This window comes from Myotis daubentonii, chromosome 3 (genome assembly GCF_963259705.1).
Source record: "Myotis daubentonii chromosome 3, mMyoDau2.1, whole genome shotgun sequence".
NCBI classification, from domain to species: domain Eukaryota; kingdom Metazoa; phylum Chordata; class Mammalia; order Chiroptera; family Vespertilionidae; genus Myotis; species Myotis daubentonii.
Genome location: NC_081842.1, coordinates 68,786,405 through 68,806,099, shown reverse-complemented (window position 1 = coordinate 68,806,099; position 19,695 = coordinate 68,786,405). Strand labels below are relative to the sequence as shown.

At 44.7% G+C, this 19,695-nt stretch overlaps 1 protein-coding gene across 9 annotated transcripts in view; it reads left to right on the top strand.

Annotated features, from left to right (window-relative positions):
• The window catches only part of PHLDB2 (pleckstrin homology like domain family B member 2), a 242,294-nt gene that overhangs the window by 122,443 nt on the left and 100,156 nt on the right, over positions 1-19,695 (top strand). For 6 of the 9 annotated variants that reach the window (XM_059687871.1, XM_059687876.1, XM_059687877.1 and 3 more), the window contains exon 2: positions 2,400-2,514. In XM_059687871.1, coding sequence (XP_059543854.1) covers positions 2,448-2,514 — 67 coding nt within the window. In that variant the 5' untranslated portion in view covers positions 2,400-2,447. Of the gene's footprint in view, positions 1-2,399; positions 2,515-14,917; positions 15,044-15,130; positions 15,482-15,567; positions 15,796-19,695 lie in introns of those variants that run through there. The other 3 variants (XM_059687874.1, XM_059687875.1, XM_059687872.1) reach the window with 3 other exon arrangements.

Below are 19,695 nucleotides of genomic sequence, written 5' to 3'. Positions count from 1 at the left end.
GAGCCAGTGTACCCAGTGGTCAAAGTGGGATCATCCAGATTACAACTCCTCAGATCCATAAGGGACACACTCAGGGGGCAGACTCAGTGAGCACCAAAGCCCCACTGAAGCAAGTCTTGCCCCAGAGGGGTCTCTTCAGCACAGAAGTTCTCCCACCGTAGACACAGCTGATTCTCACAGCCAATTGGCCTGGAGGTCAATTCCTCCCAGTGATCCTACAACAATCAAGGCTTAACTACAACAAGACTGTGCACAAAGCCCACAAAGGGGTGCACCAAGAGTGTCCACCTCAGGTAATTGGGGAGGGTTAGCCACTGGGCCCTATAGGACACCTAGCACACCAAGCCACTCTACCAACACAGGGAAGCATAAAAAATGCGGAGACAAAGAAACAGGTCACAAATGACAGAAATGGAGGAAAGCAAACTACTGGATATAGAGTTCAAAACCACAGTTATAAGGTTTTTCAAGAATTTTCTAGAAACCACTGATAAATTTAGTGAGACCCTGGAGGATATGAAAAAAGACCAACTAGAAATTAAGCATATACTGACTGAAATAAAGAATAATATACAGAGATCCAACAGCAGACAAGAGGATCCCAAGAAGCAAGTCAAAGATTTGAAATACAAAGAAGCAAAAAATACCCAACTGGAAAAGCAAAATGAAAAAACAATCCAAAAACATGAAGATAGTGTAAGGAGCCTCTGGGACAACTTCAAGTGTACCAACATCTGAATTATAGGGGTGCCAGAAGAAGAGAGAGAGCAAGATATTGAAAACCTATTTGAAGAAATAATGACAGAAAACTTCCCCTACTTGGTGAAAGAAATAGACTTACAAGTCCAGGATGCACAGAGAACCCCAAACAAAAGGAATCCAAAGAGGACCACACCAAGACACATCATAATTAAAATGCCAAGAGCAAAAGACAAAGAGAGAATCTTAAAAGCTGCAAGAGAAAGACAGTCAGTTACCTACAAGGGAGTACCCATATGACTGTCAGCTGATTTCTCAACAGAAACTTTGCAGGCCAGAAGGGAGTGGCAAGAAATATTCAAAGTGATGAATAGCAAGAACCTACAACCAAGATTACTTTATCCAGCAAAGCTATCATTCAGAATTGAAGGTCAGATAAAGAGCTTCACAGATAAGAAAAAGCTAAAGGAGTTCATCACCACCAAACCAGCATTATATGAAATGCTGAAAGGTATTCTTTAAGAAGAGGAAAAAGAAAAAGGTAAAGATAAAAATTATGAACAACAGTTACATATCTATCAACAAGTGAATCTAAAAATCAAGTGAATAAAAAATCTGATGAACAGAGTAAACTGGTGAATATAATAGAACCAGGGGCATAGAAAGGGAGCAGGCTGACAATTCTTGGGGGGAAAGGGGTGTGGGGGTGCAGGAAGAGACTGGACAAAAATCGTACACCTATGAATGAGGACAGTGGGAGGGGTAAGGGCAGAAGGTGGGGTGGGCACTGGGTGGAGGAGAGCTATGGGGGGGAAAAAGAGGAACAACTCTAATAATCTGAACAATAAAGATTTAATTTAAAAAAAAAGAGTAATTTAAAATTGAATAGGGAATGGGCATTGTTATTTTAAAAGGAGTTTACCAGTACATACTGGTTTTGTGACCTTTGATAACTTGTTTATTTTTCCTGGGCCTGAAGTTTCTTATCTGTACAATGGAAATGATAGCACTTATTCTTAGAGTTATTGTGAAAATCAAATACACAGCACGAACACAGCAAATAGGAGTCCTTGCATGACAGTGAGATCATATTATCTTGTAGGGCATCCCCTAGTCTGCATCCCTGAGTTTGCAGAAAAACAAAACAAAACAAAAAAACTGGACATATAAGACCTGTAGGAAGCCTGACAAGTCAAAAGCTCCTTGGAGAGCTCTTTAGAACAAAGACATTAGCTAAACCTTTTCTATAATATGAAATTTTGTAAAAAGATATAATAAATACAAAGTACCTAACAGGATAGCTGGTAAATAAGCATGGGGGAGGTGGAAATTAGAAAATTAGCAACAATAAACCCCAAGTAGAAACAACTATGCTGATAAATGGATTCTTCTTACTGGCTAAGTGTTGTTCACTGCTTGTTTGCTGGCATATTTTGTTGCTGTTTTTCCCCCCAAAATCTTTAATTAATCCATTCAAAAGTGTGCTTTCATTGATGATGATTGGTGGTGATGGTGTTTAAGTTTTGTCCTTCTAAAGCCTAATCAGCAGTGAGATTATAGAAAGACCCAGAATGTTTGTTTTTCAAATTCAAAGTAATTAGTGTTCCTCAGATGGTAATTCTGTTGACGGTCAGTTGTCAGAGGTCACCGTGGCTTTCAGCTTCCCAATCGTGGTATTTCTCTTTTCTTGCTGTGTACAGGCTGGCACCCATCCCAGTTCCTCCTCTGAGATTCAGCAGAAGATCCCGATGGAGGAGGATAATACCCAGAAAGAGGAGTCCCAGGAGGATGGAGCTAGTGATGAGCAACACTTAGGTGAGAACTCCCTGGGTGTGCACTTCATGCTCAGAGATTTTCAGTAATGACTTTAGAGTATTTCCTGTCTACCATACATATGGAATAACTGAGCATTGTTTAGCTAGCATAAACCTAGGAGTCCAGCAAGCAGCAGGAAGGCAGCCTAAGATTGGCTGCCCTCACTGAAGACATGCTGAGTTTGAACCAGATGCTGAATGGCATGTAGGCCAAAGCAGCTGGCATGGCAATTTTTTTTCCAGTAACTCATCAGTCATTAAAAAATCAAAGCTCACACAAAAAAAGAGTAGATGGAACAAACAGAGAAAGGCATCATGGTTTTCATCTCTCTAGAAGAGAAGCTGATCCTGTAGTCTCCTTTCAGAAGGGACGAGGCTGCAACCCAATCACTCCCAATTCACAGGGCTTGTGCTGGCTGAGTCTTTATAATGTGTTTCCAGCATTCAAAACTGAATAAATAGGCTCATAAAATTTATATTTTCCTCATTATTTTTTATTATGCCTCAGATGGTCAAGTAATCGGGGTTGGGGAGGAGGTGCTCAGGGATATGCTGGGAACCTGGTGTCAGGTAACCTCATTAGTATTTCCCTAAAACCAGCACCTTGTCTCTGCACTGCAAAGTCCTCTTTATTAAGGGAGAATGATTTCAAGCTAGATTAAAATTTTCATTTAATTATTGTGCTAAGTTCTAGACACAGAAACAAAAATAGTTAAAATAGAAATCTCCTGTATTAGCATTAGTAAGGGTTCCCCAGAGAAACAGAATCAATAGAATAGACACACACACACACACACACACACACACACACACACACACACACATTGGATGGGGCAAAAGTAGGTCTATAGTTGTTTGTATGGAAAATAGTACAATAATTCATAAATGTTAATACAAGAATAATCTGTTTCATGCACTCACAATCCTAAACCTACTTTTGCCCCACCCTGGAAGGAGAGAGAGAGATGGAGATTTATTCTAAGGAATTAAACGATTGTCTCACATGGTTGTTGGGGCTGGAAATCTTAAATCTGTAGGGTAGGCCCCAAGGCTGGAAGTTCAGGTAAGAGTCAATGTTGCAGTCTTGACTATGGATTCTGCAAGGCAGCAGACTGGAAATTCAAGGAGCATTTCTATGTTGTAGTGATGATTCCCTCTTTGTAAAACTTTAGTCTTTGCTTTTAAGGCCTAACTATTGGATGAGGACCACTCACATGATAGAAGGTAATTCACTTTTCTCAAAATCTACTGATTTTAATGTTAATCACATCGAAAAAATATCTTCACAGGAACTTCTAGACTGATTTTTGACCAAACAGCTGGGCACCATAGCCTAAGAAAGTTTAACCATCATAGCTCCCTTACCTAAGGGAGTTTATGTCTTGAGCAGAGATGGAAGATAAAATAGAAAAATTTGCAATCCAGTAATATTAAATATTTTGGCACTTAACCAAGACTGGGATTGAAATAGGGAAAAGCTTTCTGGAGAGCATGACCCCTGAACTGACTGCTGCTGGTTATGAGGGGAGAAGTGTATGAACATGATAAATAACTACAGGAAGCATATCATGATTGACACTTCCCCTCCTTTCAGGAAGAGGAGAGAGGAAATGGTAAGCCACTAGGTAGAAACATACCCTGGAGAAACCAAATGATTTTATTTTTTGTTTATTTGTTAACTAGAGGCCGGGTGCACTAAATCTGTGCACAGGTGGGGTCCCTTGGCCTAGCCAGAGATCAGGGCCGATCAGGTTTCCTGCCTCCCCACCTCCTCCTTCCTTCATGGCCCGCACACTGCCACCACGCAGTTCCCTGCCTCCCCACCTCCCCCCTTCCTCTTTTCCTCGCTGCCCGCATCCACCGCCACCCACCCCCAGTTCCCTGTCCCAGCCTGGGGCCCAACCCCGATCAGGTAATTGAGACCTGCCGGCCGGGAGGAGGAACCAGGAGGTTGGCCAGCAGGCCCCAATTGGGCGATCGGGCCTGCCAACCAGGGGGAGGAGCCAACTGTTACTGTGGTGGGCGGGCAGCAGGCCCTGCCGACCAGGGGGAGGGACTCAGGAGGTTGGCTGCCAGCCCAGAGGAGGGAGGCAGCCTTCGACTCCCTGGAAAAGGGGCCACGTTCATTGACACCCACCCCTGGTTCCCCATTTCAGCCCGAGGGCCCGGCCCCGATTGGATGATCAGGGCCTGCTGGTCGTGGGGAGGCACCGGGAGATTGGCCAGCAGGCCCTATCAGCAATCAAAGCCTGCAGGCTGGGGGCAGCTCCTGCATTGTGTACCATAGCGACTGGACATTCCAGTCATTCTGGTCGTTCCATGGAAATGGTTAATGGTCGCTTAGGCTTTTATATACATACTAGAGGCCTGGTGCTCAAAAATTTGTGCACTCGGGGGGGAGGGGGACCTCTCAGCCCGGCCTGTGCCCTCTCACAGTCTGGGACCCCTCAGGGGATGACTACCTGCTGGCTTAGGCCCGCTCCCCGGGGGATTGGGCCTAAGCTGGCAATCAGACATCTCTCTGGCAGCCCAGCAGCCCTCGGGGGATGTCCACTTGCCAGTGGGGAGCAGGCCTAAACTGTAGTCGGACATCCTTAGCGCTGCTGAGGAGGCAGGAGAGGCTCCCACCACCACCACTGTACTGGCAGCCATCAGCCTGGCTTGTGGCTGAGCAGAGCTCCTCCCATGTGAGAGCGCCCTGACCACCAGAGGGCAGCTCCTGCATTGAGCATTTACCCCCTGGTGGTCAGTGTGTGTCATAGTGACCAGTCATTCCCAGTCCTTCTGCTGTTAGGGTCAGTTTGCATATTACCTTTTTAGTATATAGGATAGAGGCCTGGTGCATGGGTGGAGGCCGGCTGGTCTGCCCTGAAGGATGTCCCGGATCAGGGTGGGGGTCCCGCTTGGGTGCCTGGCCAGCCTGGGTGAGGGGATGATAGCTGTTTGCAGCTGGTCACACCCCCTTCAGGGTGGGGGTCCCCACTGGTGTGCCTGACCAGTCTGGGTGAGGGGCTGAGGGCCGTTTTCAGGCTGGCGGGTGACTGAAGCTCCCAACCTCTCCTTTTTTTCTTTTCTTTTTTTATTCTGGGATTTATTTACCTTCTATGGCTGTCACTGGAACTGAGAGCTGGCTTTAGCTCTGAGGCTCGGCTCCAGCTCTGAGACCTCGGCTGCTGAAAGCAGGTACCTGGGTTTGTTTGGCTTCTATAATTGAAACACTGTTGCAGCTCCAGCTCTGATGGCTGAAAGCAGGTTTCTGGGGTTTGTTTAGCTTCTATAATTGCATCATTGTTTCTTAGAGTGCAGCTCAGAGGCCGGCAGCGGCACGCAGGGAACCTTGGTTTCCTCCATCACTAGAGCAAGCAAGCCTCCTGTTCGCTTCAGCTGCCTGGCTGCCAGCCGCTATCTTGGTTGGCAGTTAATTTACATATCGCCCTGATTAGCCAATGAGAAGTGTGTCAGAGGTACGGTTAATTACCGTGTTTGTCTATTATTAGATAGGATATAGATGCTAAACTGAGGATTCTGGATTTATCTCATCCTGAAGGCATGGAAGAGTCACTGAAGAATTCTTAAGATTGAAGTGACTAGATTAAATTTTCAATATTCAAGACCAATTCACATATTCAACAAATATTTTATAGTGTCTGCCATGTATGAAAATCTGTGGGAGGCTCTGGGGATATAATGGTCCCTGACCTCACAAAGCTTAGAATTTAGTGGGGAGATAAGAAAAAAAAAGACAAATATAATAATTACAAACTTTAATTAGTGCTATTGAGACACAGACCTAATTTAGAAGCTTTATAATTCCAGTGTCTGCCTGCTGCTGACCCACTGGCCATCACATCCCTACCATAAGTGCAAGCTTCAAATACTGAGTAATCACTCAGCAACTTCCCAAACCCCATTACCTCTCTGGGCCAAATACACAGGGTCTTGGATTTGATACTCCTTGACTCTTTCATGAAAGTGTGAATCCTACCTTTGCCTTTAGGCCCTTCCATCTTCCATTGCCTTGAGTGAGCCTTGTCTATCACACACCCAATGTTCCTTCAGCCCCAGGACTAGTGAAACTTCATCTCCCCCGACACGCAGGCTTGGTCCTGGCCCTTTCTAGGAGTGGGAATTAAGAATACAACCAGGTGATAAATGAAGGTAAAGGGGATGGAGAGAAGAGTACTATTGACAGGTGTTTAAGAGGTAAAAATGATTTGATTTGGGGACAGATTAGTAATAGAGGTTGAGAAAAAATAAGAGACTGAGGACCTTTTCCAAATTGGAGGGTTGGAAGACTAAATATAAGAAGTGGCCTTTATTTAGTTATGGAATATAACAAAGAAGGAAGGTTAAGAGGTGCCAGTGGGGGGAGGTGATGATTTGGATTTGCTTGGTCTGTGGTGCCCAGGAGCCATCCCTGTGAAGGTGCACAGTACGTACCCACCTTCTTCCATCTGTATCCCTCAACACTCCTTCTTTGTTATACTGAGGATTGTGGCAGTTGTAATTAAAGACAAGAGATTGATATTTCCAATAGGATCAAAACATTAAACTATTTACAAAGTCATAGAGAATTTAACATGACATTCTAATAGCCCATGAGAGATGAAACTTTCTTTGGATGACAAATTACCACTGAATTATTCATTAAGAGTAATGCTGCCCTCCAACCATTTGTGTCCTTCAAAATTGCCTGTGTAAGAAATTTTCCACCTGCCTGGTCACTTTGATAAACTTCAGGAATCAGATAGGATAAGAGCTTGTGCAACAGGAAAATAATCAACCACATCAGGAATTGTCTTGATTGCATTGTCTATCAATGTTCAACAGACCAGAGGAATGAAAAGCAGTGAGGTGATCCCCCACCCCTGCCATAGCACTCCAGTTGTTAGAGGTCCTCAGACTTCACCTGGGCTTTTTGGAGAGGAAACAGAAGGAGAGCCACAGAAAGCTCTGCTAGCAGGCATCAGGAAGCGGGAGGGAAACACACCCTTTAAGCATATCCACAATTCATTCAATATAGGTAACTTCCCCCTTGTGCGTTGTTGGGTTGCTAAGCTAAGCCTTTTGTAACACTAACTTTAGTATTAACATTAAAGGTGTGGAATATCCAAACATCAATATCCACCCATACAATATCCATACAATATCCACCCATGTTGAAGTTCTGGAAGTTCTTATATCAATCTCATAATTATAATACAAATATCCTGGGCAGCAACCTCTCTAAATGAACAAGAGGAGGACCTTTTAAATAGACTTTCTTTTTGTTCCTTTTGGAGAAACACAGTGAATGAATTGCAATCATCTTCTTTAGGCATATTTTTAATTCACAGAAACTCTCCTGGTTCCTGAGAACAGCCAGAAATTCCAATGAGTCTAAAAGAACTATACTACTTATAAATATCACTCTCTGTATCTCAGAAACGAGTGCTGCAGACAATCATTTAGAACCTCGTGAGTGCTGATAAATCTGTAGTCAGAGCTGGGTGCTATATAATAATTTTTTATTAGCTCTCTTAACAACTCCCCTGAGAGAAACAATGCACTTAATATTCCCATAATGTGAAACATCAAAGGGGTCAAGCAAGTAGCCCCCAGCACCTAGTGACACAGCCAGTACATTGGAATTTTAAGTCATTGAATTTCTAGTCCAACACATGACTCAACAGCCAAAAGGTCCCTCTTTTATGCTTATTTAAATGAGAACCTTTGGATCTGTGACTATGGCATCATCATAAGGTGAAAAAAAGGACGCAGTTAAGAATTGACAGAGAGATTCGGGATCTTAACTGGGACCTTATATAATTCAGTTGAGCCCCTGGACTTGCATGGATACTTTTGTCTAACATACAGTATTAGGAAATAGAATCCATGGTGCTTTTTTGGAGTTAACTTTAAACTCAGTCGCTGGAGCTCATCTTTCTCTTTCTTCCTAGCCCTATATAATCAGTTTCCACTTCCTACACAGCTGCTGCCTTTTCCTGTATTAGTCAGGCAAGGGGGAGCCAGTGCAAGTGTATAGCAAGGAAATGACATTATTAAAATGGTATTAGACTTGAAATCTTAAATTCAAAGCCCCATCACTCCCCTGCCCCCAAATCTGGTCCTGACTCCCTGGGTTCCATCTCCCATGCCCCACTCCATGCACTGTGGACTCAGGCCAGCTGCTTTAGTCCCTAGCTTGCCTTGGCTTTACTGTGGCCCTGCCTTGTTCATGTTATCTCCTCTGCAAAGACTCATTAGCCATAGATACCGTTTTTTTACAGTATCCTATATAATAAAAGCGTAATATGCAAATCAACCAAACAGCAGAACGACCAGTCGCTATGACGCACACTGACCACCATGGGGCAAACTCTCAATGCAGGAGATGCCACCTCGTGGTCAGTGTGCTCCCACAGAGGGAGCACCACTCAGCCAGAAGCTGGGTTGACAGCTGATGAGCACAGCAGCGGTGGTGGGAGCCTCTCCTGCTTGCAGCAGTAAGAAGTGAGGGATCCCAGACAGCGAGAACCCTGGACTGTGAGCAGGATGTCTGACTGCCAGCTTAGGCCCAATCTCCTCGGGCCTAAGCCAGCAGGTAGACATCCCCCGAGTGGTCTTGGACTGCGAGAGGGTGCAGGCTGGGCTGAGGGACTCACCCCAGTGCACGAATCTCATGCACCGGGCCTCTAGTAATTTTTTTACATTACACTAAAGGCCTGGTGCACAAATTTGTGTACAGGTGGGGTCCCTTGGCCTGGCCAGCAATTGAGGCCTATCAGGGGGCCGGCCGGCCAAAGGAAGGGACCCCGGAAGGTTGGCCGGTTAGTTGGGGGCTGGCCAGCTGGGGGTAGGGACCACGAGAGGTTGGCCTGCTGCCCCCCCCCCCCCATGGGGGCCGAGGGAAGGGACTGTGGAGGTTAGCTAGCTGAGGGAGGTGCCATGGGAGGTTGGCTGTGGGAGCACACTGACCACCAGGGGGCAGCTCCTGCATTGAGCGTCTACCCCCTGGTGGTCAGTGCATGTCATGGCGACTGGTCAACCGGCCATTCTGGTCGTTTCAGTAGTTTGGTTGTAATTTTGCTTCGGCTTTTATATATATAGATTACAGTTATATGCTATCCAGTATATTCCTTATTAGAGAGACATAACAAATGTATTATTTTATCTTCATCTCCCATCCATCTAGGCACACCATATGGAACAGAATAGATGCCTAATAAATTTGCATTTGTGTTTAACATTCCCCATGTTCTGAATCCTGCTCCCTGCTGTGAGTTGTCAGATGTCTTCAGTGCAGTGAGGTCAGCTTATATCTGGCACATCCATTAGTGCACTTATCCCTGCCCAATGTGGCTGAAAAAATATACGTATATTATATTAAAGGAGAATTTGAAATTAAGGTATGAAACAAATTGGAGGGATGGTGAAAGTCATATGGAAACAAAATAATGAAAAGCAACAGAGAAGAGAAGCTGAGTTTCTTACAATATCAAGGAGTACTACTGATAGAGTGCTGTTTCTGTGATGAACAGATAAGCTACAAAGAAAACTCCTTGTTTTAAGTCTGCCATGCAGGAAAAGTAGACCAATTCAGGGTCCTCAAGTGATTGAAAAGTGGGCCACACAAATGCACCTGGGATAGGTTAATCCAAAGGGGACACACACACACACACACACACACACCACTGAATCCTTTTCCTGCCTGATTCCAATACAGACTCACAGAAAAGGTAGGGGGCTGGGCAAAAAGAAACATTTTGATGCAGAAATTAATCACATGTTCCAAATATATTTAGATTATTCTCATAATTGGAGAACTAATCTCTTAATATTATGAATATAAATCAGCATATAGGGTAAATTTTCACTTTAATTTTGGTTAATTTTCTGGTGTTAATTTGAAGAGCTAATGTTTTATGTACATTTCATATTTTTAAATATGTATTTGAGAACATATAGTAAAATTCAAATATCTAATAAGGTTTTTGGAATAAAAATGCATAGAAGACATAAACAAACAAAAAAAAGGAATAGAAAGCAAAATCTTTATTACCAAAGTACAACAATTTAACAGTAAATTTCACACTGAGCTTCCTGGCAACCAGGATACAATGGGAAACATTGGTTTACATAGTTCTTCTTAACAATGATTGCATATCTAGTATGAAAATACATGAAGATACCTTTGATAATTAATTAAAGTACACTGATTTTGTAAAAGAGAAAATTCTAAAAGTACTAAATTCTAAAAGGAGTTTATGATGAGGAACTAAACTTATATAGGACAGTCCAACACAATGATTTATATCATTGACAACAGCTCCATAGAAAAAGAGCAAGTGTGGCTGGAAACTACTCTTTTGATGCCCTGTGAAATAAGCCAGATACAGAACAACAACAAAAAAACCTGCATGATCTCACTTAGATGTGGAATCTAAAAAAATCAATTACATGGAAGCAGAGAGAAGAAAGTTGATCAGCAGATGCAGTGAGGTGGGGGAAATGGGGAGATGTTGGTCAAAGAATATAAAGTTGCAGTTAGGTAAGATAAATAAGTATAGAGAGCTAATGTACAGAATGATGACTATAGTTAACAATACTGCATTGAACATTGGAATTTGGATAAGAGAGTAGATTTCAGGTGTTCTCATCACACACACACAAAGGTAATAATGTGAGATATGTTAAATCATTTGAATGTAGTAATAATTTCACTATATGTATGTCCATCATCAAATCATCATGTTTTGCCCCTTAAATATATGCCATATTTATTTTTTTATTAAAAAAATAAAACTACATTGGGAGTGCTCCTGTCCAAAGCATGGTGCATATATTATCAAATTGCTTCATAAAAATATGAGTTTGAGGTTATTAGTCCCAATTTTCAGAATAGAAGTTTATTTCTCAGTGAAGGTAAATAATGTTCAAATTACTTGGCTAGTAAAGGGGCTGAATCAAGGTTTAAATTCAGGTCCACCTGACTCCAAAATCATGATCTTTTCACTGCACTCTGTAAATGAAAACTTCTTGATTCTCTGCAAGGCTATCATTGCAAACACAGAAAAAATGTACAGAGTTAGGACATAAGAGTTAATCAAGTCCAACCAGTCTTAGCTAATGAAAGGGTACAATAGCAAAATTAATTCCAAGGAAAATAATTCATATATCACTGTGTGCAGCACTTCACCTTTCCTCAACTGAGAGGGTGAAGGACACAGAAAAGTAAGATCAGGCACTTCAATCTTTACAGATCCTGGAGAAAGGAAAAGGGAAGCAATTTCTGCTGTGTAGTTTACCACACAATATGCCTAAGTGGACAAAAGGAAATGGCAGACAGAGGGAGGTGTAGCTCGGGTCTGTGATTAAATAAGGGACTTTGATTTAAAGAACCCAGGAAATGGAAAATGTAAAAGGAAAGAGCTCATTTCTTTTTTCTTTCTATTTTTAAAAATGTCACAACTAAGCTCTGGCTGGTTGGCTCAGTTGGTTGGGCATCGTCCCCAGCACCAAAAGATTGCCAGTTTGATTGCTGGTCAGGTTACATGCCTGGGTTGTGGGCTCAGTGGTAGGAGGCATCAATGTTGCACTCTCACATCAATGTTTCTCTCTCCTGCTCCCTTCCTCTCTCTCTAATAATCAATAAAAATATAAAAATAATTTAAATGTCACAACTAAAAGAAAGTCTAGTAATAATGATTATTACAAAAACAATAGCTGTTAAATTTTGAGTGCATTCTACACATTTTAAGATGCTGGGATCTGCGCTTCACATTTAATTTAACTTTTGTTTATTTATCCTATATTCAGGTCACTATGGCATTATGAAAGCTATTGAAGACCCATACTAACTCATCAGGAGTTAGATGGTTCACTGGATTTAGTCATTTAAAAAAGCTCCATTAAATCAATACTCTTTGAGCCCTTTCTATCAAGTATCTATTAAGTCTTGGATATGGTTTACACAAACATGAAAAATGATCCATCTAGCTTTCTAGGAGCTTAGCTATAGTAAAAGAGACAGAGACATCAACAGATTTTCTTTTAAAAAGGCAGTGCGGGGAGGCTGATAAGGATTATTTTTTGTCTAATGGTTCGGGATTATTTATTATGCAGAAATTTCCCCTGTCATTCCTACTTAAAGAAGAGGTGGAGGAGAGCATTCAAGAGGCATGTAATCTAGAATCATGTTGTCTGTGTTCAAATTCTTCCTCTACAGATTTATTAACTGAATGATCATGGACTTCTCTGTGCCTCATTTTTACTTAGAAAATGGGGATAATAACAGTATTTACCTCATAAGGTTGCTATAAGGATTAAACTAATTAATATATTTGGAAAAGTGCCTGGAGCTAAGTGAGAGAAACCAGAGCTGAAGTTAGAGAATGACAAGAGCATGTGTTGTCTGTGGACTCTGGCTTTTGCTCTGATTGAGATGGGGACCACTGCAAGGTTTTGAGAGGGGAGTCATGAGATGCCTTAAAGGTTTTACAAGGAGCTTTTGGGCTGCTGTGTTGAGAACAGCCCACAAGGGGGGCAAAAGCATGAAGAGAACAAGGGTATTGAAAGTCAAGATGTGGTGAGATTAGAGCTGGGTGGCAATGACAGTGGAGGTAGTAAGTGGTTGCATTTTGAATTTACAGTGTTTTAAAAATACAACCAAAAAGATTTTCTGATGGTTTAAATTTGAAATGTAAGAAAAATAGAAGTCAAGGATGACACCAAGGTTTTAGGCCTGATCAGAGAAAGTATTCAGTTATGACAGGGTCTTTGGAGGCTGGAAGGAGGAATTTCAGGATATCAGTGTTGAAAAAAATTAAGTGGGAGAAGCCTAGTAGACATCCGAGTAGGCAGCTGCACGGCACCTACAGGTCCGGGGAGATGCCCAGGCTGGAAGTAAAATTGGAGTGTTGTCATCACATAGATGGTATTTAGTGCCATGAGACAAGATGAGGTCACTAATGGAGGGAGCGCAGATAGAAGAAGACAGAGGTCCAAAGTCTGAAGTTGGGGCACTTACCACTCCTTAGTCTGGGAGAAGAGAAGGGATCCCCAAAAGAGTCAGGGGTAGGACAAACAACATGAAAACATGGTGTCATGAGAGTAAAATAAAATCAGTTTTAGGAGAAGAAAAGTGTTCATTGTTACTTATAGTTTAAGTGAGATGAGGACAGAGACACCTTCAGCTGGAGTAGTTTCATCTTGGGAAGATGAATTCTAGGGACATGGGAGAAGCACAGCCTGGTTGGAGTAAATGGAAAGAGAGAACGTGGAGAAGAGCTTTTCTTAACAACTCTTTACAGTTTTGCTGTGGATGAGCAGTAAGAAACAAGAGGGGGAAGGAGACAAGTGCCTGGAGGAGGAAGTGGAATTAAGAGAGCTTTTTGTTTATAAGATGGGGAAAATAACATGATTTTATGATCATGGTGATGATACAATAAGCGGGGAGACAGATGATGTGGGAGAGAAGAGAGAGATGCTAGAGCGCTAAGTGTTGGAATGATCCATGTATGTTTCTGTGGGCTAAGGGGGACGGCAAGGTGTGTGTTTGGGGGGGCGGGGGACTCGTCCTATAAAACACCAAGCTGTCTATAGGTAAACCTCTCCTCAAAATTAGAAGCCAGACTTATACTTGCACAAATGAAGAGTTCATTAAATAAGCCATCTGTTGAGTGCCCAGGAGTGCCACTCACGGTGTCAGGTACATTAGGTACTTTATCCAGGAGCTTATTAACCACCCTGCAGCATCAGGGCCATTATTACTACACTATAGATGAAAAATTGTTGTGGGAGCTAAAGCTACTTGCCCAGAGCCATACTGATCTTAAGTTAGTGTGCGCTTCATTGTGCTCTTAAAAAAAAAAATCCTCACAGGAGGAAGTTTTATTTTGGAGAGGGAGGAAAGAAGGGAGGGAGAGGAGGAGGGGAAGGCAGATTGAGAGAGGGAAGGAAGGGGGAGGGAGGGAGAGAGAGGGGAGAGGGAGAGGGGGGAAGGGAGAGAGAGAGAGAGGAAGAGAGAGAGAGAGAGAGAGAGAGAGAGAGAGAGAGAGAGAGAGAGAGAGAGAGAGATCAATGGGCTGCCTCCCTTAGATGCCCAGACCTGTGATCTAACCGGCAGCCTAGGTAGTTCCCTGACCTGAATCCAGCCGTACCTGCAACCTTTCGGTGTGTGGAGGACGCTCTAACTGAACCACGGGCCAGGGCATTGTGCTCTTTCTGGCAGCTGTGAGCTCCTAAGGGCCCAGGGCCTTTATCTTTGTAAACCCAGAGACTGGCTCAGAACTTGGCAGAGGCTCACATTCCCGCGGACCACAGTCAGGGCCACCCTGGGTCCAATCGGTCGCCTTCCTCAGCACCCATTGGAGGACATTCACATCCACGCTGTTCTCATTGGTTACAGCAACTCAGAAAAATATGTTGGCAAAGATAAAAACTTTCTGGGGAAATAAATGAAAGGACATTTGCATGCATTTAAAAATCCTAGGCCCTGAGCTAAGGCCGTTCCCCAACCACTTGGCAAAGCTGTTTTTCTGACGCATCAGGTACCTGCTGGCGGGTGAACTGTCTGGAGGAGGTGTGGCAACTTGGAGTTCCCAGTAGAAACCTCACCTTAGGGTGGGGAAATCGTCACCCCAGGATGAGTACCCTCCCGTCCTTCTTACAGCTCATTTAAAAAAAAAAAAAGCCTGCCACAAAAGTCTCCTGCGCTGCTGCGGGAAGCGCAGCTTTGTGAAGCCTGTGGATGGGGCGCGCAGCCAGGTCCCGCCAGCCGCAGTAGAGCCCCAACTGCAAACCGCCCGGGAGCTTCTTTGCTCCAAGTCCCTCGGGTGCGCAGCGGTGGTTCGAAGGGGCCGGGGGCGCGGGACCGAGCGGCGCGGAGCCCACCACCGCAGCCCGAGGGGGACCGCCCCGAGCTGCTGGGCGCACGGAGCGCGCCTCCGCTCCCCCGGCGCCGGCACCCGGCAGCCCGGGCGCCCCAGGTGAGGAGGGGGCGGCGGCCAGCCGGGAGGAAGGGGCCGCGCCGCCTCCGCCCGTCCCGGCCGCTCCCCCGGGGCGTTGCCTCCCCCGCCCGGAGTTGGTCGCCGCCGGTTGTGCGGCGGAGGGTTGGGGGAGGAGAGGAGGCAGTGGCCGCCCGGGCCGGGAGGGGCGCGCTGACTGCGCTCCGCCAGTTCGGAGTAGCCGGGCGGCCGCTGCGGGAGCCCAGGGCCGCGGGGCGGGCGGGAGAGCGGGGCTGGGGCCAAGCGAGCGGACGGCGGGCGGGTGGAGAGAGGCGGCTCGGAGGAAAGATGAGGCGGTGAGTGGCGCCGGGACCGGCTTCTTTGCTTCTCTTGCCGACTGTAGGGACAAAAGCGCAGGCTGGGGGTGAGCGGAGCCTGGGCTGCACTGCTCTGGGGGGTTTCTCGGGGGACGGTTGGACCTCCTGTTGTGAGGATCCTGGGAAGGGACTGTCGGGGTACAGGAGACGTTCACAGAGCGATTGTAGGGGTCAGGCGGGATTTGGGGGGACCTGAGGCAACTTTTACCGAGAACTCTGGGACACCCCAGGAGAGAAGGATCGGGGTCTTGGGAATATAGTTGCTTTGTCGCTGTAGGCAGAGGAAGGAGAAGGTCCACGGCTGGGTGGCGTGGGGCGCGGGAGTCAGAGACGACACCCCCGCCCCCCAAATATCTGGCTGGTTCCACTTTGTTTCAAGAGTGGGGCTCACGAGTTTGAACCGCCCAAGAACCTCAGATTCTGATTTGGACTTGGATTTCCCCAAAAGTTTATGGTATGGCGGTCTCCGCACCCCTCAAGCGGCTGGAGGTGATGGGGAATGTTTGAGCCCCTTCACGCGTGCCCCGCGCGGCGGAGGCGCAAGGTTGGCTGGTAGGTTTAATAACAGCCCCAGCAGTCATCATTTATTAAAGCGCCCAGGACCTGGCTGACTCCCGCCACCGCCAGGAAATTAAAAGGCTGACAGGCTGTCCCCTTCCTGCGCTGGGGTTTCCCGTTTGAAAGAGTTTGGGAAGTCGAACTTACTTCCCGCGCCTCCCCCATCTACCTTTCGCAACTAAAGAGAGAGCTGCTCCCGCAGCCTTGCCAGTCGGTAGATTTGCCCCGGGCTGGATATCCTCCGGGCTGGCCCTGCCCTCATCCCTAGAAGTCTTTCCTCTGCAGCTCCGAGGTAGCTCTCAAGAGTTCTAGAGTGCACAGCGAGTCACCCCCAGACACCGCTGGGAGTGGAGCAAGGAGAAGAGGCAGAAAAATGTGGAGTCCTTTTAGTGTAAATATTTGTCAGCTACATTTCCCTTCATTGTACGAGTGGGTATTTTCAAGTATTGGACTTGTAACTTTGAGCTTCCCACTTTGGCTTTCTTTAGGCGTTTGACATATGTCTCTGAGATGCAAACATCCAAATTCAGCTGAAGTTCACAGTTTCTCGGAGGGTTAACCTTTTGCCCCTAAAGCACTTGAATTCTTAGTTCCTGGTAGGATAGCAACAGAGTAGTTGAATTTAGGATAAATAAGCCTTTAGAATCGCCCACTATTTTAACAGAATGGCTATCTCCCTGATACCCTTGTCCTCCATTGTGTAAATATTTGTTTGAATAAAGAGCTAAGGTTCTTTGAAAAGTGTCTGTTCATGATTCTCTTTTAATATCTTGGTCTTAGTTACTTAAAAGGCTTTGGGTTGATTGTGTGTTGTTGTTTGCCTTACATATTTAATGTGGGAATTAAAACATGTACTTAAACTGTAAAGTCCCCAAAACGTTTATAACTGGCGTTTCCTTTAAAAGCAAGGGGGCGTTGAGTTTTTGCTCTTAGTTAACCAGCTTAGCCTTTACCTCCTGAGAGCCAGAGGTTTGCAAATCCCAGCCTTTCTCACAAATGGAAAAATGAGATGTTTGGTTAAGAGTAGCCATCATTTCAGTCAGTTTGCAGGCTTCAATCAGTTTCATGCAGCTGGCAGCTGCTGCTCTTTAGCGTTGTCTCTTGATCCCTGTTTGAAGGGGGGGGGGGGGGGGGTAGGTGGAGATACTCCTGCAAAGTGGGCTAAGAGCTTGCTAACTCCTATCATAAAGAACCCAAACCAAAGCTGGAACTCTTCAGCAATCTTTTCAGAAACATTTTATTTGCGGGCTTTTGCACAAGAGAGAGAAGAAGAAAAAAAGCCAAGTAATTAAACCAACCACTGGTTCTCGATATTTTCTTCAAAGCCCTATTTTGAGGTCTGATTCTGGAGTGCACTGGTAAATTACTGTGAAAATTGTGATTCCTTTTAAATACTTTTAAAGAGCAGTTGTGATTATGACTTTGTATGTTAATTCTTAATCCTTTGCAGAGAGGCTGTGCTTGGGAAGTCTGTGGTTTAGTACTAGTACATCTTCCAAGAGCAATGCAAGGTCTTTATAAATAGGATGACTGTTAGGTCTTGGTATAATCTTGGTATAATTAACTGTGTAAATGTCACCCATTTGAAACAAACAAAAAAACATGTTAAGTGACGTGATTTATTTTAAAGCCCTGGTATACATTATAGGAGTGGTTCTCAGTGGGGAGAGGGAGGGATTTTGCCTCCCCTCCCCCGCCCTCCCCAGGAGGTCTTGGCTAATGTGTGGAGACATTTTTTGTTCTCCCAGCTGGGAGCAGGGAACAGCCCCAACTGACCGCTGGGGCTGGTGTCTAGTGGGACAAGGCCTCAGATGCTGTGCAATATCCTGCAATGCACAGGACACACAATGAATCATCCAGCCCCCAACTCTTCACTGCGATATTGCCTCCTGGGCGTTTGTTAACAAGTTTGGGGATCTTCATCTCATTTGGATCCTCAAGAAGCCAATTGTGTTCTTGCTCAACAAAGAGACCATGTCATAGAAGCCATATTGTCAGCGGCAGGTTGGTTCTTTTGCCCTTGGCTTTAAAGGGCTTAATAGACCATAGATTGGAAGGAACTTCTTGTGTTCACTGAGGACTTAAAATCACAGAATTTGGGAGTGTTAGCATGTAAGGTCATTGATAGGTGTAAGAGTTGCTCAGAGTTTAATGACTCAAGTAGCAGGCATAGTTCTAGGAATAACCTAGGATTAGAGATTTTAGAAACTGATATTCAAGCAAATGTAACTTTTTAAAAAGTGGATCTGACCTTTTGTGAGGCTTTAGCGGTACCTTCTCCATGAGGAAATAAACTCTTTGGTGGGGGAGAGTGGCATTAGCCGTTGTGACTCTGGAGCATATGCCTGGGTGTGTCAGCCCCGAGATGGGGATAATTCCATTGTGTGACCTGTGACACTCTGCGTCTGATGCCTGCACCGTCCTTCCATGGCAAAGGGGGCAACAGATGGTTCCACAGACATAGCAGATGCTGCTTTTGAATCCAGGTACAAAGCAGGACATTGGAGATTTTCCCTCTCTCCTTGCCTTGTGGGTTAAGAGCAGAGTGCATGAATGGATAGGGTTGTCTTGGACAGAAGGGAGAATGAGAGAGGCCTCCTGGGTGTGGAGTACTTTAAATATCGGGGTGGGGGTGGGGGACTACTTTATAAAGTATATGATTGTCTAACCACTGTGTTGTACACCTGAAAGTAATACAAAATAATATTGAATGTAAATCATAATAGAAAAACATTTTTCTTTGGGGGAAAAAAAAGACACCTGGCAAATAAGGAAATGAGTGTGCATTAGGGCAGTTGTAGGGGAAATTCATACGTTGATGAGTGGATATCTAAGATAAATGTGATAGCAAGGAACTTGGGACAGGAATCTGAAGACACTTCAAGCTTAGCTATTCTTTGAGCAAGTAAGACAAAATAAATCTGGGGGTAAAAGGAACCTCAAAAATCCTCTTCTATGAATTTTTTGGCCACAATCCCCCCAATTGGCTGGACAGTGCAGAATCTGCAAGCCCACTCTTCTGAATCCGGTTCTATTATAGTTCCTCTTATACCCCATGGTCTCCACCATCCCATCTGTTTGCCTTGTGAGGAAGAAAATGATAGTAATATAAAGTTTTTGTTAATTTCCTAGGAGAGTTTAACCAGCATGGTATCTGTGCACAGCTCTGTTTATCGAAAGCAATTATCTCAGTGAGCTTTTGATTATCAGAAAAGTTGTGCACATGTGGCCTGATCACTTATGAACATATGTACTCCCACATTTACATTACATTTACATTACTCAGCCACGGGGCCTGTGATTATGGATTCTAGTTCTGTG